General features: G+C 41.6%; 1 protein-coding gene across 1 annotated transcript in view; it reads left to right on the top strand.

The window, feature by feature from the left end:
• Positions 1 to 24,273, top strand: part of MED13L (mediator complex subunit 13L) — a 185,292-nt gene that overhangs the window by 23,877 nt on the left and 137,142 nt on the right. Inside the window, 1 exon segment of the mRNA XM_032229147.1 lies at positions 9,466 to 9,703. Coding sequence (XP_032085038.1) covers positions 9,466 to 9,703 — 238 coding nt within the window.

Below are 24,273 nucleotides of genomic sequence, written 5' to 3'. Positions count from 1 at the left end.
TTCAGGCTGGTTTTTTGATCATTTTCAGGGCACTTTGGGCTGTTTTTTTGGGCTCCTTTCATGCTGTTTTCTAGACTGTTTTTGGCCCAAAAAGCAGCCCACAAATGGCAGAAAAACGTCCTGTTTTGTGGCCGTATTTGGTCATTTTCAGGCTGTTCTCTAGACTCCACCATCTGCTAAGACTCGCTGACCAGTGTGCATGTGTGCGCCAGAAATCCGAAGAACATCTGGCGATGACACGCATGTCTACAGAGAGGGCTCTCTGCATGCCAACTCTGGCACGCGTGTCATAGGTTCGCCATCATGGCCATATATCATGTGTAACAGATAAATCCATCCATGGAAAAGGAGACCTTTGAAGTTTTAACTGAAATGCTACAAAAAATGTGCCAATAGTGAAAATTCAAAATACAAAATTTTTGTCTTACCAGCAGTTAGTGAATGGGCTTATCTGCAGGTCTATAGGGTAGGGTGTGTGTGTGTGTGTGTGTGTGTGTGTGTGTGTGTGTGTATCTATATATCTATATCTCTGTCTGTCTGTCTGTCTGTCTATCCATCCATCCATCCATCCATCCATCCATTTTCCAAGGCACCTGAGGGTAGAACAGGAAGCAATGGGTGGAAACTAATCAAGGAGAGAAGCAACTTAGAACACAGGATAAATTTCCTGACAGTGAGAACAATTAATCAGTGTAACTCCTTGCCTCCAGAAGTTGTGAATGCCCCAACACTGGAAGTCTTTAAGAAGATGTTGGATATTCATTTGTCTGAAACGGTGTAGGGTTTCGTGCCTAGGCAGGGGGTTGGACTAGAAGACCTCCAAGGTCCCCTCCAACTCTGCTATTGTATTATTGTATATAGATATAGATAGACAGAAAGACAGACAGAGAGATATAGCTATATAGATAGATGATTGATGGAGAGATAGATAGATAGATAGATAGATAGATAGACAGACAGACAGACAGACAGACAGACAGACAGACAGACAGACAGACAGACAGACAGATATGGTGAAGTTCTAGATTTACTCCGGGTTGGACTAGAAGACCTCCAAGGTCCCTTCCAGCTATTGTTTGTGTGTGTGTGTGTGTGTGTGTGTGTGTGTGTGTATGTGTGTATGTGTGTATGTGTGTATGTGTGTATGTGTATGTATGTATGTATGTATGTATGTATGTATGTATGTATGTATATATGGTTTATATTTCTTGGTAAAAAGAATGTCTATTTGCTTTTTCCTCATGCTATGTTCAATTCGGAATGTCTATTTATTTGTCCCAAGTAATGGCTTCTTAAGGTTCCTGTGCAAATATATATTGAGGTTCTGAGAGATCAAAATAGTAAGGCCGCTGCAGAATTTGAACAGCTAAAGACTTCGTTACGGAATTCTCTTGGGCTCGTTGGGAGTTAATTCGAAAATGGCTTAATTGGTGAAAATTAAGCAGCTTCTGATGTTAGAATGGCAACTTCTTGGAATATAATAGCTTTTCCCAATCAGATGGTGTTTTTCTTGTTCTATTTTACTGGAGGAATCAGTGTTTAGAATGTTATATTTAGTGGGTTTTATGCCCTTTGATATACCATCTGTCTTGTGGACAAGTGCCAGTATTGCTGCTAAAAGATTAAGGCTGGGTGGATTATATCTTTCTCTCTGCTGCTGTGATTATGGTATAGCTTGCATTTAAGCACTGGTGGCTGTTTGGTCATGTTACAAATTGCGATGACTGGTCTTTGCTAAGTTACAGAGGAAAATAAAAGCAAAGACTCTACTTTAGTGGATCTGGTTGTAACTTGTCTCCGTATCCCAGGGCCATAAATATTTTTTTTTTAAAAAAAGAAACACAACGTAATAATTTATTAACAGTTGCAGTCTTTTTATTTTTTTGCTTGTGAATGACTGAACTTGCAGTCTTTCAGATCCAGTTGATAAGAAGTTAAAAAAACATGAGATGTCTAGAAGATTCTTAGTCACCTATTGCATAAGAATGTAGGTCACCCATAATTCGATTTGGCTGAAAATATCGTTCTGTTGAGCATTTTTGGTGCTCAAACCATATCTGTCTTTCTGTTGCGTTGGTTGTTTTGTAGTATTCTAAGAAAATGAATGTCAATAGATGAGAAGACTTATTTCCACCTGTGCTTTCTGATACGATGTTTTTGCCCATAGTTTCTTCCGCTTGATAAAAAGCATTTCTGAGCTGCAGCGAGGTAATAAGTATTTATTTTGGTTAGCCTTATGGAGATAAGATGCCTTGTCGAATGTTTTGCAAAGTTTATTTCCACTAGCGCTGATGCAATTGATAGACAGATATCTTAAATCGCTATGCAACACATAAAGCATTTGGCAGAATCGCTGGGAGCACATAATTTATAGATGACATGATAGAGACAGATGTTTGTTCCAGAGAGTCAATCTAATTGTACATTTCTTAAAATGCGTAATTAAAAACTGAAACGAGAGCGTCGGATCTGCTCTTAATGCCTGTAGCTGCTGTCTTCTAGTGAGATAGTGGATCTTTCAAATATGTCCTGCCTTTTGCTAGCATGTATTAATGTGTTTTCAGTTAAAAGGAGGGAAGGGAAGATGGGTGGTCTCGTCCATGCCGATAAAGGTTGCTTGGAAACAAAGGCAGCCCCCCCCCCCCCAACCCCCTAGATGCCTTTGGGTTGGTTTTTTTAAAAAAAAAAAAATCTCTGGCTGGTTTAGATTGGCTGAAATAGCTGTTACAGGTTCGGATTTTCACTCGAGATAAAATAATTATGGGTTTCTACAGATTTCTGCCATTGAAACTTTAGAGATCGTTTCGTCCTGAAACAGACCTCTTAAGGAAATTATCTTCCACTCTAGGCTGTGTGAACGAAGCCAGAGAATTCAACTTTGGGCTTCCACGCGACACAGCTCTGTTAAAAAGTAACTGGGAAATGAATTAATTGCTTGCTGGAGAGAGGTTATAAAATGGTTGATTATTTTCATAGGAGGCGATTAAACGGATGACAGAAAAATTTCCACCAGTGTATTTGGAGAAAATGTTCCACTTTCTTATTAAGAAAAAAAAGAAGAGTGGTGTGTGTGTGTGTGTGTGTGTGTGTGTGTGTGTAAAATATTGTATTGTATTATATTTATTATATTAATTGTATTGTGTTGTATTGTATTGTGTTGTATTGTATTGTAATATTATATTAATTATATTGTATTAGATTATATTACATTACATTATATTATATCATATCATATTATTATATTATTATTATATTATATATTATTATTATATTATATTATAATATTATATTATATTATATTATATATATTATATTATATTATATTATATTTATTATTATATTATATTATATTATATTATATTATATTATATTATATTATATTATATTATATTATATTATATTATATTATATTATATTATATTATATTATAATATTATATTATATTATATTATATTATATTATATTATATTATATTATATTATATTATTATATTATTATATTATATTAATTATATTTATTATATTATTTATGTATGTTCCAGCATAACTCTGGAGGGCCTCAAGCAATTCTGGAGCAATTTCAACCAAACTTGGTACAAAGATGACTTGCCCTCCAGAAACAAATACTGGCGGGGGGTGGGGGGAGAGAGACATCCCTTGTTGTGTGTATGTGTCTGTTTGGGGGTGTTCTAGCATAACTCTGGAACGCCTGTTAAAGAGAGCGAGTGTGGCATCCTAGAGAAACAATTGTTTGTGATGTCATGGGAGGGAGGAGGGAGAGCCTGGGCCATTAAGGAGAGCGAGTGTAGCATCCTAGAGCGGTAGTTGTTTGTGATGTCACTTCCTTTGCAGCTTGCTCTGGAAAGCCAGCCGTGACGTTCGGCCTCCGTGCCAGGATCGTAGACAGGGCGGGAATGCATGGGAGAGGGCAGGGATGATGGGCATGGGATTAGGGGGAAGAAAGGCCCCTCTCAATGCCTCCTGGTTCATATATTTGGATATCAGTATCAATTAGAGCGGGCTTTTATAATGCACATTTTTGAGGCAGCTACTGTCTCTAAAAATGTTCACATTATACCTTGAATGCCTGTGCAGCCTCTATTTATTTGCCAAGAGAGAAGATTAAAAGCAACCATGCATAATTCAAGCATGCTAAATTAGACCCAGTTGCATGAAGCCATGGGGGGGGGGGGATATTCAAATTCAGATTTTTGGGCAAGGCATGCATCACTTCGATGGTGAAGCTCCAGTCTCTTGAGGATTTTTGACTTTATTTTAAGGGTGACTCCATTGAGCCCCGTTTGGGTATGATTTAGGTCTCTTTAGAATACATGGGTGTTATTTTATCGGTCCTGTAAATTGGAACTAGTATAACTTTCCATTCATAGTATAAAACTCACTGTCCAGATCCTGTAATAAATCAGCTGCTTCTCTTATTTTTCCTGCCTCTGGTAAAACTGTTAGCCTTAAGGGCAACTGGAATTAATGCTTCCTAGGCCAACGGAGACCTCGGACGCAGTCTCTTTGCAAAAGACCGAAAAAGAATTGTGACTCGCCACTCCAACGAATCCTCACTGGGGAAAAAACTTGAGAGATCACTCAGAAGGAAGGGTTATGCCTGAAAAATCATTTAGACCAAATAGCTTTTGCACAAGATAGAACATAGAATAATAGGGCTGGAAAGGCACCTTGGAGGTCTTCTAGTCTAACCCCCAGCAAAAACCCTAGCAAGGTAGCACCTCGAGTTACAAGAGTTCATTTAGCAATTGTTTGAAGTTACAACAGCATTGAAAGAAGTGATTTATGACTTTTTTTCACACTTACGTCTGTTGCACCATCCCCCCCCCATGATCACATGATCGAAATTCAGATGCTTGGCAACTGACTCAGGTTTATGACAGTTGCAGAGTCCCAGCCTCATGCGATCCCTTCTTGTGACCCTCTGACGAGCCAAGTCAATAGGGAAGCCAGGTTCCCTTAACAAACCGTGCTCCTAATTCAACAGATGCAGTGCTTCACTTAACAACGGTGGCAAGAAAGGTCATAAAATAGGGCAGAATTCACTCGAAAACTGTCTTGCTAAGCCACATATATTTTGGGGCTCCATTGTGGTTGTAAGTCAAGGACTACTGTACCATTCTGGTGCAGAATGGCACAGTGGTTAGTGTGCAGTGCTGCAGGCTAATTCTGCTGACTGCTGGCTGCTTGCAATTTGGCAGTTCAAATCTCACCAGGCTCAAGGTTGACTCAGCCTTCCATCCTTTCGAGGTGGGTCAAATGAGGACCCAGATTGTTGGGGGCAAGAGGCTGACTCTGTAAACCGCTTAGAGAGGGCTGTAAAATACTGTGAAGTGGTATATAAGTCTAAGGGCTATTGCTATTCTGGACAATTTGTTTACATATTCTTAAATCATACTTTTTAAGGGACATAGTGGCTCAGTGGCTAAGACGCTGAGCTTGTCAATCAGAATCCCTAGTACTGCATAATGGAGTGAGCTCCTGTTACTTGTCCCAGCTTCTGCCAACCTAACAGTTTGAAAGCACGTAAAAAATGCAAGTAGAAAAGTAAGAACCACCTTTGGTGGGAAGGGAACAGCGTTCCGTGCGCCTTCGGCATTGAGTCATGCCGGCCACATGACCATAGAAGCATCTTCGGACAGTGCTGGCTCTTCAGCTTTGAGACGGAGATGAGCACCGCCCCTTAGAGTCGGGAACGACTAGCACATACGTGCGAGGAGAACCTTTACCTTTGCAATTTAATAAAATTACTTTGTAATTTTAAAGCCATGTAGACTTTAATACCCAAACTGGGGAATTCTGGGAGTTAAAGTCCACGTGTCTTCAAAAGTTGCCCACATTGTCCCGCCTTAGATGAAGCCTTTCTTCTCCAGTATCTCTCTTCCTGTTTCCTGTTTTGACACCACTGTATTTTCATTCTGAGGTCGGTGAGCACAACAGTATCTCAAAATGTTTCCCCACATCATCAATAATTCTCGGCGGAAAAACAATGTAAGTCCAGTAATAAATGACTTTTAAAAAAAAAATAAATGATGAGCACGGACCTGAAAAAGTCAGAAAGCCTCCATTGCAAATCGGTCCAATGGGGGATATCAAAATCTGTCTGTTCCCTCAAAATAAGTATAGCAGTTTCTGATGGCGGTAGCAATAATTTTAATAACGGTCCACCTTATAGGCTGTGCTTGCAGAAGGTGTGAAACTGAACTGGAATAAGGGTGGGTGCAGCTTCGTAGTTCAGCATCTGTGAGGCAGACCGGCATTCTAAACAGTTACATGGTTTGTTTATTTTGGCTAAGTGTGTTACGTAAACAAGGCACTTGGGTTTGATTAGGTTGGGTTTCAGAGGCTAACATGCTACATGATCCAAGTTATGTTATTTCTACTTATTTTCTGGGCTTCCTTGTAAAGTTACGTGACCCAATAAATACCGGGCCGATATCGAGTCATTTTAAGGTCTCAGAAGCCCAAATCTCGTAGAAATCTACCTACAGACAACTCTCAAAAACATTACAGGTAGTCCTTGACGTAAAACCACAATTGAGCCCCGAATTGATGTTGTTAAGCGAGATGCCTGTTCAGTGAGCCTTGCCCCATTTTACGACCTTCCTTGCCGCGGTTGCTAGGTGAATTGCCAAAGCTGGTAAGTTCGTCGCACGGTTGTTGAGTGAAGCTGGCTTCCCCCTTCCTTTGGCTGGTCAGACAGTGGCGAAAGGGGAATCGCGTGACCTTGGGTAGGACACCGCAACAGTCGTAAGTACGAGTCAGTTGCCAAGCGTCAGAATTTTGATCATGTGAGCATCGGGATGCTACAGAGGTCGTCCGTATGAAAAAAGCTCACTTCACGAATGTCTCACTTAACTGTGGCAAGAAAGGTCGTGCAATGGGGCAAAACTCAGTTATCAACTGCCTCGCTTAGCAACAGAAATTTGGGGCTCCAATGCGGTCGTATGTCGAGGACTACCTGCAATAGCCTCTTTTGTTCCTTTTCACATTGTTAGGTTGGCATTTTCTCTAAAATGTGTGTGTGTGTGTGTGATTTAGAGGAATTATCATTAAGGATTTTCTATGGCTTCTTTTGGCTTCTTCTTTTAACTCTAGCTTTAAATCTGCCTCTGGTGGAAAGGGTATGATTGAGGGTAGTCGTAAATTAAGCAAATAGCTGCTTTCAGAATTGTGAGTGTGCCTGCGCCTGCAGAAACGCCGATCGGTTGCTTCCGTTAGAGAATAAAAATCAGTGGACGCACCATAGAATCTCACCTGATAAATTGCCTTTTCTTTTCATTTACTTCGATGCAGAACTCACGAATTCCCGTCAATCAGCAAAGTGCAAGTCTCCAAAGCAGGAACGCAGAATAATGTATTGGTTTCTTAAAAGAAAGGATCATTCCTCCCCAATCTGCTAAATGATTTTTTGAGATGGGGATCGATTATTCAAGCAATTGATGAAGCAGCTTCCACCGGTTAAAATGTGTGATGCCGCGTTTCTGTGATATGAAAGGCTAAACAGTGTGTTTGTTAGCAGCTGTTGCTGGTGATTATTATAATTTAAGAAAGTGGCAGAGATCAATAGAAAGTGATATATATGTTTGTGTATATTTGTATGTATGTATGTATCTATGTGTATATATATGTATGTATGTATGTATGTATATGTATGTACACATGAATACATGTATGTATTTAGTGTCACAACCCCTGGTATGCCCAAATATGGGAGGAAGCCTACTGTTTCCTTTCTCTGTCTATCGGCTCGTCACAAGAGACCATCCAGACAGAAACCCAATATTTTTACTGTTGCCTTTGTTACATTTGTGTTGTATTTGTGCTGATAAAATTTGTGCTCTCCCTTTATTTATCAGCACAAATACAACACGAATACATGTATGTATAGGCTTCGTGCTTGTGCGAGCAAAGCGTGATCGGAGCTGCCGTCTTTCTATAAATATTGGTGGGGGCATGTGGAGTGCTGGCTTTGTTGCTGTAAGCGGATTGGTTGGCTGTGTTGTAACATCTTGATTAGTTCTAAAGTTTCTTTTTTTCTTCCTGTTTTTTTTGTTTTGAAGCTAAAGATATTGACTGCCAGTTCAGGAGTCCATGTTTTATGCAGTTAGTAATGCTCAGGATTTTGACTTGCAAAGAATCTCATTTTTCAAGCGCTAACAGGTTTAGCTGTACTATTTCTAATTGAACTGAATTTGCTTCATATCCTGGCTTAGAATCACTGTATTCCGAAGGCTTATTTTTAAATAGTTCTTATCTGCTTCTAAGATCTTCTAAGGTCCGCATTCTGTTCTAAGAGGCTAAAACGTATGAAGAATGATTGCTGGAATTGGGTTTGTCTACTCTAGGGAACAGTCTAGTTACAGGGACGCGGTGGCTCAGTGGCTAAGACGCTGAGCCTGTCGATCAGAAAGGTCGGCGGTTCGGCGGTTCAAACAGAGTGAGCTCCCATTACTTGTCCCAACTTCTGTCAACCTAGCAGTTTGAAAGCACATAAAAATTAAAGTAGACAAATAGGAACCACCTTTGGTGGGAAGATTAACATCATTCCTTGTGCCTTCGGCATTTAGTCTTACCGGCCACATGACCACAGAGACGTCTTCAGACAGCGCTGGCTCTTCGGCTTAGAAACGGAGATGAGCACCGTCCCCTAGAGCAGGGAATGACTAGCACACTTTAGCTTTACCTTTACCTTTAGTCCAGTGAAAAGAAGGACTAGGGGGTAACATGATAGCAATGTTCCAATATTTGAGGGGCTGCCACAAAGAAGAGGGGGTAAAGCTATTCTTCAAAGCACCAGAGGGCAGGACAAGAAGCAAAGAATCCAAAATTATCAAGGAGAGAAGCAACCTAGAACTAAGGAGAAATTTCCTGACGATGAAAACAATAAATCAGTGGAATAGCTTGCCTTCAGAAGTTGTGGGTGCTCCATCATTGGAAGTTTTTAAGAAGAGACTGGACAGCCTCTGATGCTATAGGGTCTTCTGTTTGAGCAGGGGGTTGGACTAGAAGACCTCCAAGGTCCCTTCCAACCCTGTTATTTTATTTTGTTCTTCTCAGGATTTTAAAAGAGCAATGTGACAATGTGTACTGTATCATAATTACTTTTGTACGGCAGACATACGGGCAGTTCTCTTCCCTCTTTTCCAGTGGGATAAAAGTGTAAATACAGTTTATTCTGTAATTTCATTTATTCATTTATTTGGTTGATAGCTTCTCCAGTTTAAATAGGGCAACTGACCATCGGGTGGAAATATTAAGGGGGGGGGAACAATCCTTTCTGTGTTAAAACTATTTTCATTTGGATGATGCTTTTTGTAGTTTAGCAGCTTAAGGTTTTAGAATCCCGGGGAAAAAAAGTGGGGGGGAAGAAGTAATCCTGCAAATCAGTTGGCTGTAAAAACTACGGTTTTAATAACATGTTGCTTTTTTGTTTTGTTTCCTGCAGGCGGAACTGACAGGCATCAAGTGGCGTAGGTACAATTTTGAAGGTCATGGAGATTGTGGACCTATTATATCAGCCCCTGCTCAAGATGACCCAATTCTCTTGAGTTTCATCCGATGTTTGCAGGCCAATCTCTTGTGCGTCTGGCGGCGTGATGTCAAACCGAATTGTAAGGAGCTATGGATATTTTGGTGGGGAGACGAACCGAATCTGGTAGATGTCATACACCATGAGCTACACAGTAAGTATATATATAGTTATATATTTCCTCCTCGACTTCAGCTCTAATTCTACAACGAAAGCCTCTCTTTAATGTAGTTTGTTGACTATACAGGTAGTCCTTGACTTACGACCACAACTGAGGCCGAGCTTCCTGCTAAGTGAAACATTTGCCAAATGAGCTTTGCCCCATTTCACAACCTTTTTTTTGCCGCAGTTGTAAACTAAATCACTGCGGTTGTTAAGTAACACGATTATTAAGCGAATCCGCTTTCCAACTTCTTTGTCAGAAAGTCGCAACATCTCGTGACCTGGACCCTAAAGCCGACATGAATGCAAGTCAGTTGCCAAGGGACTGAATTTGGATCGCGCCGCCACGCAGATGTTGCAGCAGTCATGAGAAAAATGGTTGTAGGTCAATGTGGTGCCATTGTAAACGGTCACTGAGTGAACGGTTGTAACTCGAGGACTTCCTGTAGTTTAAAACCATTCTGTTTTTTTTTTTTTTTTTGGAACGATGCCTCGGATGAGAAAAAAAAATTGGATTGGATGCAAGAATGTTTGTGGTTTGGGACGGGAGTCCTTTTGAGTAAACTCCAAATGTGCATATTGAACTAAAGTAGATCAGTGAAGATTATAAAGGCTTGGTGACTCATATAATCCTCCATGTAGACACTTAATCGCCAGTTTTAAATCTTTTTTTTTTTTTTTTTTTGTTTTGAAATTACGCGAACGAAATGTGGATGAATTGGTACGATTGTACGAGGAATCAAATCTCCAATCTGTTGCAAGCTTTGTCTGTTGTGGCCCACAAGTGGCCACCAGAGCCGGCAGCAGATTCGGACAGTGAGGAGGTTGGGGAGGAAGACAGGCCAGTCCTGGAGTCTGGGGAAGGCTCTGATGAGGGCTCTGTGCCGGAGGCAGAGAGGGGGCCAAGGCCGTCTGACAGTTATCAGTTGCCTTTGGAGATCAGTGGGGCAGAAGAACAGCTGGAGCCTGTTCCCAGTATACGCATGCACAGAATTGCCAGACAAAGGGAACAGCTAAAGAACAGGGGTCGACTTGGGAGTAAGGCCACAGGTGGACCTGCCTGCGAAGCCTCCGCAAGCCTCCAGCTGCTTGGCGGAGTGTCGCGCAGGCGCCATACGCACCATGCCCGTGTGCGGAAGCGCCAAAGGCTTAAAGGACAGATAAGGGGTGGGTGGGTTCTCCGGAGCACTGCACCGGAACAGTACCCGGTGCTCCGGGCAGGCTCTGGTACGCCCGTACCGGGGCGTACCGCCTGCAACCCACCACTGATGGTCAGCCTGGCCATGTTTAAGGTGAACTCCTTTGCCATTCACTAAAATCTATGTGTTTGCATCCTTCTGCTACTTTGGAACCTGGTGAAATATGATCCATCACACAGATTCAACCCCAGGGTGGAGAATGCAGCGCACACAAAAACCTGTGTGGTCCCCCTTGTACGCTCCTCCACTCTCCACCTTAAATAAACGCAGACAGATAGTAAGAAGGACAGATGTGGAGAAGTGGCGTTGTATAAAGCAAAGCCTCAGCCTCCCACATTAGGTTTTATTTCTGAAGCCCTCTTCCCCTTTTCTGACAATCAAAGGCCAGATGTAGGTCAGGGTGTTTTTTTGGGCAGTGTGTTCAGATCAAACTTTAGCACTATAAATGTTAATCTCGTTCACCGTTGAATTGTGTTACGGGCTAAGAGCCTCTGGGGGTTGCTGAGTTGGGCGATTGTTGCCAGCCTTTCTGAAGGGTGGGGGGGGATCCATTTCTTAAAATGTTTTTTATTTATTTTCATACAAATAACCACATGTATACCATTACATAACCAATACTATTTTGTATTATTCAGTATTATGTCAATTCGTCTTACCATCAAACCCCAAAGACTATTATTTGCTCTTCTGCTCTCCATACACCATATTTATACCCTATCCATCCTTTTCTTACCTCTTCTCCCTCTCTCCTCCTCCCTACCTCCTTTCTTCCCTCTGTCATCCTTCGCTTCTCTACTTCCCCTTCCTCTCTCCTCTTTCCCCTCCTTCTTTCTCTCCTCCACTTCCCCCCCTTTCTCCTAACTCCCTATCTTCCTAAGGGGAGATCCATTTTTGAAGTATGTTGGGTTGGTTCCTAATTTTGAAAAAACACCAGACAATGAAAAATGGATGCAGCTTCTGTTAAGCTTTGAGGGATTTTGATAGTTACCTGTTTTCTCCCATTTCTTCAAGTAAGATTCAATACAATACAATAGCAGAGTTGGAAGGGACCTTGGAGGTCTTCTAGTCCAAACCCCTGCCTAGGCAGGAAACCCTATACCGTTTCAGACAAATGGCTATCCAACATCTTCTTAAAAGCCTCCAGTGTTGGGGCATTCACAACTTCTGGAGGCAAGTTGTTCCACTGATTCATTGTTCTAGCAGTCAGGAAATTTCTCCTTAGCTCTAAGTTGCTTCTCTCCTTGATTAGTTTCCACACATTGCTTCTTGTCCTGCCCTCAGGTGCTTTGGAGAATAGATGCTCTTCTTCCTATCCCTGTGCTTTGAATTTTCTCTGGACAGACAGGTAAATCCTTGACTTGCAACCACAATCCAGCCCAAAATTTCTGTTGCTAAGTGAGATATTTGTTAAGGGAATTTTGCCCTGTTTTACGACCTTTCATGCCATAGTTGTTAAGTGAATTACCGTAGTTGTTAGTGGCACGTTTGTTAAGTGAATCTGGCTTCCCCATTGGCTTTGCTTTGTCAGAAGGTTGTAAAAGGTGATCACGTGATCCCGGGACACCCGTCATAAATATGAGTCAGTTGCCAAGTAGTTGAATTTGGAACCCATGACCATGGAGGTGCTGCAGTGGTCGTTAAGTGTGGAAAACGGTCATAAGTCACTTTTTTCAGTGCCGTTGTAACTTTGAACGTTCACTAAATGAACTGTCGTAAGTCGAGGACTACCAGTACACAATCTGTTTCTGAACTTGGGGAAATCTTCCATCAAACATCTTCATAACACCTAGCTAAAAAGTTTCTAAACCAGTGTTTCTCAACCTTGGCAACTTGAAGATGTCTGGACTTCAACTCCCAGAATTCCCCAGCCAGCGAAACACTGAGAAACACTGTTCTAAACCTTCTGCTCTGAATAAATGTAGATTTTTTTATCCTAGAAGCCAAATGGAAGCTTTCTAGTTTTGTTACCCCAGTGAAAACAAACCCTCGTGCAGCTATTCAGCCGTGCCACCTTTCTTGATTATCAGGTGAAAACTCTTTTATTAGAAAAATAATACCGTATTTGTGTAATCCTGGCTTAAAATGAAACAACACTAACCTTTTTTTTTTGTGTCTGCGTGTTTGTTTACTAATGATCGGTGATTATGGTTTTTGATTGCCTTTTGTAAGCTGCTTTGTTGGCTGATGAGCAGGATAAAATATATATATTTGACTAAATAAATTAAAACAAGTGAGCTGTTTAATCTGCAAGGTGAATGGCTGGGGTAGACCATCTGGGCCCTTCCAGATGTTGAAATATAACACTCCCTCCTTGTTGGACATTTCTGCTGTCTGGAACTGCAATTCATATATCGTTTATTTAATTTGTTTTTATGGAAGAAAATTTATATGGCAGCCCAAGTCACTCTCGGTGTCTCTCCCGTGTAGGAGATGAACAGACTGAGCCTGAGGGAGGGGTCAAATGTGTCATCAGTCTCAAATCTTTTTGCGCCCACAGGAGACTTAAGTCCAGCCCACCTTGAGCTCCGTACCACCAATTTGCTTTGACTGTTAGTAGATTTTTAGATTTAGATTTTATTTATTATTTATAGGCCGCCCTTTTCCCTGAGGGGACTCAGGGCGGCTTACAATTCATGGGAGGGGGTGTGCAAGACAAAACATAAGACAGTACGTGAATAAAAGAGCCAAGGTGGCGCAGTGGTTAAATGCAGCACTGCAGGCTACTGCTAGATCAGCAGTTCAGCGTTTCAAATCCCACCGGCTCAGGGTTGACTCAGCCTTCCATCCTTCCGAGGTGGGTAAAATGAGGACCCAGATTGTTGGGGGCAATATGCTGACTCTCTGTAAACCGCTTAGAGAGGGCTGAAAGCCCTATGAAGCGGTATATAAGTCTACTGCTATTGCTATTGATATTGCTAAAAAAAATAAACAATAAAACACAACTTTCATTCAACATTCGGGTGGGGCGGATTAAAATCTTTATCCCCAGGCCTGATGGGATAGCCAGATCTTAAGGGCTGTGCGGAAGGTCTGGACGGTGGTGAGGGTGCGAATCTCCACGGGGAGATCGTTCCAAAGGGTCGGAGCTACTACTGAAAAGGCTCTCCTCCGCGTAGTCGCCAGTCGGCACTGACTGGCGGATGGAACTCGGAGGAGGCCTAATCTGTGCGATCTAATAGGTCCAAGGGAGGTAATTGGTAGGAGGCGGTCTCTCAAGTAGAGTAGTAGCTCAGATTCTTGTAGTGACCTTAAGCTTGCAGCAAACCTTTATATTGATTTGAACTGCCTGGATTTCCTGATTTCTTGTGCTTGACATCCGAGCAGTTTACAAAGATATTACCCGAGAAAAAACTTGTAACACTTCATTTAATGGCCGTTCAAAGTTTCAACTGCCACTGACTTATTTTCACAGCTACGTCTTTTACAACACCCCCATAATCCTGGGATCAAAATTCAGATGTGCTTGGCAGCTGGTTCATATAGTGGCCAGTGGTCAGTAGAGTTGGCAGCAGATTCAGACAGTGGGGAGGTTGGGGAGGAACCTGGGCCAGTCCTGGAGTCTTGGGAAGGCTCTGATGAGGGCTCTGTGTCGGAGGCAGAGAGGGGGCCAGAGCCGTATGCCAGTTATCAGCTGCCTTCAGGGTCAGACATCAGTGAGGCAGAGGAGCAGCTGGAGCCTGTTCCCAGTGTGCGCATGCACAGAGTTGCCAGATGAAGAGAAGAGCTAAAGAACGAGGGTTGACTTGGGACTAAGGCCACAAGTGGACGGTGAATGGCCCCTCCCAGAGGACATAAAAGAGGAGCGAAAGGGGAGTGGAGTATGCAGGAGACCATTAGTTCGCTTCATTGATTCCTGACTCTCTGAGGCTCCTTGCCAGGTTTTGCAGAGATCAGCCTGGCAGCTCTCCAAGCCAGATAAGGTCTGTGACTGTAAATCCTCCCTTGAAAGACTTTGCTGGAGGTGAATGAGCAGAATTCATAGTCAATTCATAAAAAGGGTTTTTGTCGGGACCAGGAGTTTGCATCAGGCACTTGGGAACACATATTTATGACCGTTATTGCATCCCAAGGACATGCGATCCCCTTTTGTGACCTTCTGACAATGGGGAAACCAGATTCACTTAACAACTGAACAGCAGCGTCTCCCTTAACCAGAAGGCAAGAAGGGCCGTAAAATGGGGCCAGCCGTCTTGCTTAGCAACAGAAATGTTGGGCTCCGTTGTGGTCTGTAAAAACCTTCCTCTCGGTGCTTGGTCCAACGGTGAAAAAGGAGTGAGGGTCCAGTCCTCGTAAGGTTGTGGCTGCAGACCTCCACGCGCAGCTTCCTCCTGTTTGAAACTCTTCTGATTGGTTCATCAAAACAATAAAATACAAAGAGATTTTTTTTTTAAAAAAAAAAAGGAAAAACAAAGAAAGGGGAGAAGTGGAGAAATGAAAATAGGGAGAGGGAAAGAAAAAGGCAACGACTTCTGGCTCTCTTTCGATGATGACAACATGACAACCACAACTTCTTGACTTTGACTTTTACACAACCTTACGGGCAAACCATTTCTATCACCGTAAACCTATCTTGATTAGCAGAAGCGACAAGTTTCGTTTGTTGTTGCCCCCCCCCCCCCCCCCGGCAAGCAAGCCAAAAATCCGGAAGCAAATTCAAAACAAAGAATCAAAAAGTGTGATAACAGCACAGGGTCTGGATTGCGGGTCTGGATTGTGTTGTTTCTGTTTTTTTCCTTGAACTCCTCTCTCTCTGGCCGACACTCCCTGTGTTGTCATCCTTTGGCCTTTACAAAATAAATTCCTCCGTGGATGCCAGATTGTTTCCTTGGCTAAGCACCCTGGGAGAATCTCTGAATGGGGTTGATTTCCAAGCCGTCTCATGGCCTACTTGAGGCAGGTTAGCAAGCCCATTCATTTATAATGAAAAGGATGGCTCTGCAGCGTTACATCAAGAGTTCCAATGGTGTTAATTTTTTATGAGGCACCTCTTTGGAACGGCAGCCTGGGTTCCATCCCTATTTACCCAGCTAAGCTTTAATAATATGTTTTCCCCACTGCCCCCCACCTCCTCTGCCCTGGATGTGATGTAGCCTATTTATTTTTCGTGGGCAGTTTGGGGCTTGAGAAGGAAGGAAGGAAGCAGCCCTTATTGGAAGGAAATGTTCTGACCGAGGCTTCCTGAGAGCATGAAGCAGACTCCTTGTCCTGACAAAAAAACCCTTTTATTAATTGACTGTGAATTCTGCTCATTCACCTCCAGCAAAGTCTTCCGAGGGAGGATTTACAGTCACAGACCTTATCTGGCTTGGAGAGCTGATAGCTGCAAAACGTGGGAAGGAGTCTCAGAGAGTCACGAACCAATGAAGCAAACTAATTGTCACCTGCAAACTCCACTCCCCTTTTGCTCCTCTTTTATTCCCTCTGGGAGGGGCCATTCATTGTCCACCTGTGGCCTTACTCCCAAGTCGACTCCTGTTCTTTAGCTGTTCCCTTTGTCTGGCAACTCTGCGCATGCACACACTGGGAACAGACTCCAGCTGTTTGTCTGCCTCACTGATGTCTGACATTGGAGACAGCTGATAACTGGCATATGGCTCTGGTCCCCTCTCTGCCTCCGACACAGAGCCCTCATCAGAGCCTTCCCGAGACTCCAGGACTGGCCCAGGTTCCTTCCCAACCCTCCTCACTGTCCAAGTCTGCTGCCAGGTCTACTGGCCACTGGTGGGCCACAACTATATGAGCCAGCTGCCAAGCACATCTGAATTTTGATCCCAGGATTATGGGGGTGTTGTAAAAGTTGTAGCTGTGAAAAACAGTCATAAATCAGTGGCAGTTGGAACTTTGAACGGCCATTAAATGAAGTGCTACAAGTTTATTCTCGGGTAATACCTTCGTAAACTGCTCGGATGTCAAGCACAAGAAATCAGGAAATCCAGGCAGTTCAAATCAATATAAAGGTTTGTTGCAAGCTTAAGGTCACTACAAGAATCTGAGTCAAAGCAAATTGGTGGTATGGCGCTCAAGGTGGGCTGGACTTGTGGGCGCAAAGAGATTTGAGACTGATGACACATTTGACCCCTCCCTCAGGCTCAGTCTGTTCATCTCCTACACGGGAGAGACACCGAGAGTGACTTGGGCCGCCATATAAATTTTCTTCCACAAAAACAAATTAAATAAACAATATATGAATTGCGGTTCCAGTCAGCAGGAATTTCCAATGAGGAGGGAGAGGGAGGCCGCAACAGGGAAATGCAACTGACTTGCTTTGCTTTCCTGATATATACATATGTGTGTGTGTGTGTGTGTGTGTGTGTATGTATGTATGTATATATACATACATACAACTGACTTGCTTTCCTTTCCTGCTGTGTGTGTGTGTTTGTGTGTGTGTGTATTTGTGCTGATAAATATATACACACACACACATACACACACACACACACACACACACAGCAGGAAAGGAAAGCAAGTCAGTTGTATGTATACATACATACATACATACATACATACATACATACATACATACATAAAGGGTGTTTCTGGTTTCTGCATGATGCATTAAAGGATGCGAGCTGGAATAACTTGCTGCTGGCTGGCGTTAATTGTAAATTGAAAAGCACGCCGCACCTGGGAGTTGGAATTTATCATTTGGTATCTGTATCAGTATTTCTGCCTGACATATATTGGGACGTAATGTGTTTTGAAGAAATAATTGCAACACCTGTTGTTGGTAGAAATCTAGGTAAAGTAAAGGAGCAGCGTTCCGCTGAAGGTGTCTTTGGAGAAAGAGAACGGAGCGTTTACAGAAATAGATTTAATATTGGGAAGATCTGGGGGGGGAAGGGAGGGGTGGCAGGCCTCTGTGGAAAGAAAGTTGACTTCTTATGAAGCTTTTTTTTTTTTTTTTGCAAACACTGAATATCCTAGTTCTGTGATGGCAAACCTATGGTAGGCGTGCCAGAGGTGGCACACAGAGCCCACTCTGCGGGCACATGCGCTGTCGCCACTTGCTCTTCTGGTTTCCGATGCACCGGCCAGCTGGTCTTCGCAGGCACCGGAGTGACGGAAAACGTCCCCCAAAGCATCCTGAAAATGGACCCCCAAACACCCCCAAAACAGGCCATTTTCCAGCTGAAAACAGGCTCACTCGTCAGCTGGTTTTCGGGGTTCCGGCATCCCTGCATGTACACATACATTCATGTTCTGGTTTGGGCACTTGGTGCCGAAAAGGTTCGCCATCACTGGCCTAGTTCTTTGCTAAAGGTAGCCCTCGCCTTAATAACAGTTCATCCAGAAATTAATAAGTGACATTCTGAATTTATTTCAAGTAAAATTCAAAGGTGTAACTCAAAGAATCTGGCATTGGCAGGGGATTTTAGAACAATACAAGAAGTCCTTGATTTACAACAGTTCATTTACAATACAATACAATAGCAGAGTTGGAAGGGACCTTGGAGGTCTTCTAGGCAGGAAACCCTACATCACTTCAGACAAATGGCTATCCAACATCTTCTTAAAGACTTCCAGTGTTGGGGCATTCACAACTTATGGAGGCAACTTATGTTCCACTGGTTAATTGTTCTAACTGTCAGGAAATTTCTCCCTAATTCTAAGTTGCTTATCCCCTTGATCAATACAATACAGTACAATTACAAATACAATACCAATACCAATACCAATACAATAGCAGAGTTGGGCAGGAAACCCTATACCGTTTCAGACAGATGGCTATCCAGCATCTTCTTAAAGACTTCCAGTGTTGGGGCATTCACAACTTCTGGAGGCAACTTCTGTTCCACTGATGAATTGTTCTGGCAGGAAATTTCTCCTTATTTCCAAGTTGCTTCTCTCCTTGATTAGTTTCCACCCATTGCTTCTTATTCTACCCTCAGGTGCCTTGGAGAATAACTTGACTCCCTCTTCTTTGTGGCAACCCCTGAGATATTGGAAGACTGCTATCATGTCTCCTCTAGTCCTTCTTTTCATTAAACTAAACATACTCGGTTCCTGCAACCGTTCTTCCTATGTTTTAGCCTCCAGTCCCCATTTGGTGACTTATGACCATTTTTCACACAACGACTGTTGCAGCATCCCCGTGTTCACGTGATTTATGTTTGGATGCTTGATAACTGACTTACATTGACGACTGTTGCAGAGTCCTGTGTGAGTCTGTGTGAGTGTGATGTGTTCCCCTTTTGCAACCTTCTGATGAGTAAAGTCAATGGGGGAGCTGTATTCACTTCACAACCGTGTTACTAATTTCACAGCTGCAGTGATTCGCTTAAGTATCAGGTCAGGAGAAGTCGTAAAATGGGGGGGGGGACCCACTCAGCGAATTTCTCACTTAGCAGTGTAAACTTTGGGTCACTTCCCCCCCATGTCGTGTCGTAACTTTGAAGGGTCGCTAAATGAAGTGTTGTAAGTCAAGGACTACTTGTATTTGCTTTAGAACCAAAGACGTGAGGAATGCTGCCCAGAAGACACATGAAAAGCAACTTTCCTGGGGAAGACCAACTTGGTTCAGGCCAGGGACCTTTTACGTCAATTTTAGTCTTCGTTGCAGTCCTTGAAAATCCCTCCTTCCAAGTGGACTATAACCAGATCTTTACATGATTGAGTAACATGACCACCACGAAGGGAATCAGAACATTGGTCGCTAAGCGAAGCAGTTACCCGAGTCCCACTGGATAGGATGACCTTTTTGTGACGGTTAATTGCTCACCCTGGTCATTAAGGAAATCGTTCTGTTTTTTTTTTAAAAAAATTGCCTTCCTTATTGACTTTGCATATTGGACAATCATACTGCAGTTATCAAGTGCCTAAAAGAATAGAATAGGAATAGGAATAGAGGAATGAAAAAATAGAGTAGAATAGAATAGAATAGTATGTAGTGTAGTGTAGTATAGTGTATAGTATAGTATAGTATAGTATAGTATAGTATAGTATAGTATAGTATAGTATGTAGTGTAGTATAGTGTATAGCATAGCATAGCATAGGAATAGGAATAGGAATGAATAAATAGAATAGTATAGTATAGGAATAGGAATAGAGAAATGAAAGAATAGTATAGTATAGTAATATTAATAGTATAGTATAGTATGTAGTGTAGTATAATGTATAGCATAGCATAGCATAGGAATACAAATGAATAAATATAATAAAATAGTGTAGTATAGTATGTAGTGTAGTGTGTGGTGTAGTATAGTGTAGTGTACATAGTGTAGTGTAGTATAGTATAGTACAGTACAGTATAGGAATATGAATAGAAATAGGGGAATGAATAAATAGTATAGTATAGAATAGAATTTAGAGTAGAATAGAGTAGAGTAGAAAATAGAATGGACTGGACTGTACTAGAATAGAGAGTTGGAAGGGATCTTGGAGGTCGTCTAGTCCAACCCTCTGCTTAGGCAGGATACCCTACACTACTTTAGACAAATGGTTATCTACGCCTAAATTTTGACCACTTGACCCTGGGGATGTGGCAACAGTCGTAAGGGCGAGGACCAGTCATAAGCCACTTTTTTCAGCATCGTCGTAACTTTGAAGGGTCATTTAAACGGTTCAACCAGATGAACGGTTGTAAGTCAAGAACTACTTGCACACCGGCCGAAACAAATATTTATACTACGTAGATTTTACAGGTTATATTTTCTCTCCCCCTGCCACAGTTATTCAGTGCATTTTAATTTACATTTTTGATTGCGTGTGAGGGAATTAAGAGTACTTCAGATGGTTTGAATGTTTATAATCAAGCACATACCAAAGATTATGTTAGAAGTTCTTTTTTATTGGACCGTTTTATATGCATTAAAATGTGATTGCGCCATTATAGCACATGCTTTCATTTTACTGTTAAAACTGTTATGGGGGGGGGGGAATGAAAATTCTTATGGTTGCCATTATTTAATAATCCATTTCATATTGCTTCTGGTGCTTTTAAATATATATCAAGAACAGGAGATACTTAGTAACTTGGAATGTTATTGAAAATAACCAGTCCTTTAGGAAAAAAAACACCACTTTGTATTTGTGCTCTTAAGTAGGTATTGAACTTTGTGGAGTACTAGAAAGTAACAGTTGCTTCATGGAGTTTGCAATCTAAAATTTGACACAAGAGTTGTAGAGAGGTTAAAGGAGGAGGCAAATAACAGAAAACTGGACTTTGTTTTTTTAAACATACGATTTGTGTTATTTGCAAAATGTTTTATGAAGAGAATGGATGCCCCCGAATAATCCTTTTTACTGCCCTTGTAGCTAAATATGAGCTAGGCACACCTTTAGCATAGTTTTATATATGCATCATACATGCATCAAATGAGTGAACTCTATCAATAAAGAAGAATATTTGTAGCTCAGGGTTGAAATGAGGGGTCATTTTTATACATAGTGAGTAGATAACCTACTGAGTTTCTCTCTGTCTGTCTGTCTGTCTGTCTGCCTCCCTCCCTCCCTATCTATATCTATCCTATCATCTATCTATCTATCTATCTATCTATCTATCTATCTATCTATCTATCATCTATCTATCTATCTATCTATCTATCTATCTATCTATCTATCTATCTATCTATCTATCTATCTATCATACAATACAATAGGGGACCTTGAAGGGACCTTGAAGGTCTTCTAGTCCAACCCCCTGCCTAAGCAGGAAACCCTATACCGTTTCAGACAAATGGCTATCCAACATCTTCTTAAAGACTTCCAGTGTTGGGGCATTCCCAACTTCTGGAGGCAAGTTGTTCCACTGATTAATTATTCTAACTCTCGGGAAATTTCTCCTAAGTTGCTTCTCTCCTTGATTAGTGTCTCCCCCCCCCCCCCCGTTGCTTCTTGTTCTACCCTCAGGTGCCTTGGAGAATAGTTTGACTCCCTCTTCTTTGTGGCCACCCCTGAGATATTGGAAGACTGCTATCATGTGTCCACTAATCCACAACCAAGCTCAGAGATCACCAAGGACCTCACAGTCCTCCCTCCCTCCCTCTCTCCTTCCCCCAAATTTTTTGGGGAGTTGGCTTAATTACACTGAGAAGGAACATGGCTCTCTAGATACTTGAAGCTTTAGTAGTGATTTTACAAGCTGAACATTTACATTCTGATCAGTTCTGTTTTATTGTTAATATCTCAAAGTATCCATATCACAAAGGGCTGGTCAAATCCAGGTGTTTTTTTCCCAAGATGCAACCCTGAACCATGGTAGAAGTGCAGGCACCCTCTGCACTTAATAGGGCAAAATGTCATCACCAAATTGTGTTTGCAGAGCCGAAAAACAAATTGTCTAACTTATACTGTCTGAGTGCCAAAATAAAGCCTATAATGTAGACTATTCTGATTAGCTGGTTGTGACAAATGAAGCTAAAAATTGTATCTGCCTTCTAGACGTGTATTTATATTATATTTTAAAATTTTTGTCTCTTTATGTTTTTATGAAAGTTGAATTTGAATGTTCCACACGATAAATAAATAAATCTCATTGTTCACACACTAACTGCACTTCTGGATGGATCAATTATATTTTGGCCTCCTTATACTCTGACATCTGGCTGACATCTTAGAAGCAGAATAAGCTACTATTTGGCAAAAACTAAAGTCTTTGTATAGCGTGTGGGGCACTTCCTGGATATCTTATTTCTTTGCCATCTGTAGCAGAGTTCCTGTATATTCTGTGTATTTATACTTAACTTCCTTCCTTCCTCAGGAAATGAGTACATAGAAATTCAGAAAGATTTTTTTTAATGTTTGGGAGCTTTTTGCAGCTGATTAAGAGACAATATTTAAAAGACACCATCAGGTGACTTATTTTCATTTCATTTTTTCAAAAAAAAAAGAATTGGTAAATTTAGACAATATGTTGTTGTATTTATGCACTCGTGAGACAGAGAAATGGAATTACCTAGGCCTTTGGGGTGTGTGTGTGTGTGGGGCGGGGCGGCTGTTTCCTACCGGGCTGTCACTTCTGCTGATCAAAATGGATTAGTCTTAATCAAGGCAATTTAAATCTGAAAGAACAAGGGCTGATTGAAATAAAGTGCATTAACTTCCTAACTGACACCTTTCCTGATCTGGCATGGTTGTTATAACAATTAAATATGAGTTTCCGAAGACACTTCATTAGATAAATTGTTTTTGTGGCAATTTTCGTTGATCACATCCAAACGAAAGTACCACCTAAGCTGCATTTAGATTGAGATCGCCAGTTCCTTTTCTTCTGTTTGTTCCTATAGAGAGCCGAATTCCAGGGGGGGCTTAGGCAAAGCTTTGTCCACGTACTGGAAATGGCAGGGTAACAACCAGAGATTTCCGAACTCTGCTTTTCTCCCCCAAATTCTTGCTGGCGAGTCAAGAAACCTGGAGTATAATTTCAGACCTCTGGGATATGCAATTCACGGCTCTTTTACATGACAGATTATTATTTTAGGAGAACAAGACTGTGAGGCGAGATTTCTGGCGGCAGCTGATAGAGGTTCAAGAAGCTAAGCCAATTCCCTTACTTCCTGTCACCTTTCCAGACCCTTCTGCCTTCTCACCCTGAATGGCCGGTTGCTTCCCTTTCCCAGGGCAGGAGCCAGGCTCAGTGGCTGCCTTTCAGGGACTTATAAAACCGGCTCTTGTATTTTTTAAATGTCTGTCTGTTTGTCTGTGTTTGTCTCTCTGTCTGTCTATCATCTCTCTCTCTGTCTATTGTCTCTCTCTTATTTAATCTATCTATCTTGCTGCCTGTTTATTGTGTTCCTTCCTTCCTTCCTTCCTTCCTTCCTTCCTTCCTTCCTTCCTTCCTGTATCTGACTCTCTCTCTCTCTGTCTATTGTCTATCATCTCTCTATCTCTCTATCTATATATTGTCTGTCTGTCTGTCTGTCTGTCTCTATCTATCTATCTATCTATCTATCTATCTATCTATCTATCTATCTATCTATTATTTAATCTATCTAACTTGCTGCCTATTTATTGTCTTTCTTTCTTTCTTTCTTTCTTTCTTTCTTTCTTTCTTTCTTTCTTTCTTTCTTTCTTTCTTTCTCTTTGTCTCTCTCTGTCTATCGTCTATCATCTCTCCATCTATCTATATTGTCTATCTATATCTATCTGTCTGTCTGTCTGTCATCTATCTATCTATCTATCTATCTATCTATCTATCTATCTATCTATCTATCTTTATCTTGCTGCCTATTTATTCTCTCTTTCTCTCTGTCTCTCTGTCTATCGTCTATCATCTCTCTATCTATATATCTATATTATCTATCGTATATCTATCATCTATCTATCTATCCATCCATCCATCCATCCATCATATCTATCTATCTATCTATCTATCTATCTATCTATCTATCTATCTATCTATCTATCTATCTATCTATCTAT

This window comes from Thamnophis elegans, chromosome 13 (assembly GCF_009769535.1).
Source record: "Thamnophis elegans isolate rThaEle1 chromosome 13, rThaEle1.pri, whole genome shotgun sequence".
In the NCBI taxonomy this organism is placed as follows: Eukaryota; Metazoa; Chordata; class Lepidosauria; order Squamata; family Colubridae; genus Thamnophis; species Thamnophis elegans.
This window is presented reverse-complemented; position numbering and strand designations above follow the sequence as displayed.